The following is a 922-nucleotide window of genomic DNA, read 5'->3' as shown; positions in this document are numbered from 1 at the left end:
CCAAAAAATTGGGATCAGAGACACCAAAAACTGGGATCAGAGACCCCAAAAATTGGGATCGGAGACACCAAAATTTGGGATCAGAGACACCAAAAACTGGGATCAGAGACACCAAAAAATTGGGATCAGAGACACCCTAAAAACGGGATCAAAGACACCAAAAAGTGGGATCAGAGACCCTCAAAAATTGGGATCAGAGACATCAAAAACTGGGATCAGAGACCCCAAAAACTGGGATCAGAAACACCAAAAATTGGGATCAGAGACACCAAAAACTGGGATCAGAGACCCCAAAAATTGGGATCGGAGACACCAAAATTTGGGATCAGAGACACCAAAAATTGGGATCAGAGACCCCCAAAAATTGGGATCAGAGACACCAAAAAATTGGGATCAGAGACTCCAAAAACTGGGATCAGAGACCCCAAAAACTGGGGGGTCCCAGCCCCAGAAAGGCCCTTTTTGACCCCAAAAAGACGCTTTTGACCCCCAAAAGACCCTTTTCCCCCCAAAAAAGACTCTTTTTGACCCAAAAAGGCCGTTTTTTGACCCAAAATTCCCATTCCAGGTCCGATGGGCCGTGGAGGGTTCGGAGGCGGCTCCGGAGGCTCCGGAGGGGGCCGGGGGGGCTTCAACAGCGGGGGAGGGGGACAACAGAGAGCCGGGGACTGGAAATGTCCCAACCCGTGAGTGACCAACTGGGAACCACTGGGAGGGACTGGGAGGGGTTGGGAGGGAATTGAGAAGGACTGGGAGGGACTGGGGGGGATTGGAGGGGATTGGGATGGAGGTGGGAGGGACTGGAGGGGACTGGAATGGGGCTGGGGGGGACTGGAGGAAATTGGGAGGGACTGGGATAAACTGGGGACTGCAGGGGGACTGGGATAAACTGGGAGGGGATTGGGAGGGACTGGGATAAACT

At 52.6% G+C, this 922-nt stretch overlaps 1 protein-coding gene across 1 annotated transcript in view; it reads left to right on the top strand.

Moving 5' to 3' along the window:
- The window catches only part of FUS (FUS RNA binding protein), a gene marked incomplete at its 5' end in the record, with an annotated part of 13403 nt that extends 12713 nt beyond the window's left edge, over positions 1–690 (top strand). Inside the window, one exon of the mRNA XM_027670551.1 lies at positions 569–690. Coding sequence (XP_027526352.1) covers positions 569–690 — 122 coding nt within the window. The remainder of the gene's footprint in view (positions 1–568) is intronic.
- Positions 691–922: the final 232 nt, after the last annotated feature.

Source organism: Neopelma chrysocephalum, unplaced genomic scaffold (genome assembly GCF_003984885.1).
Source record: "Neopelma chrysocephalum unplaced genomic scaffold, ASM398488v2 Primary Assembly neopelma1_96902, whole genome shotgun sequence".
Classification (NCBI taxonomy): Eukaryota; Metazoa; Chordata; class Aves; order Passeriformes; family Pipridae; genus Neopelma; species Neopelma chrysocephalum.
This window is presented reverse-complemented; position numbering and strand designations above follow the sequence as displayed.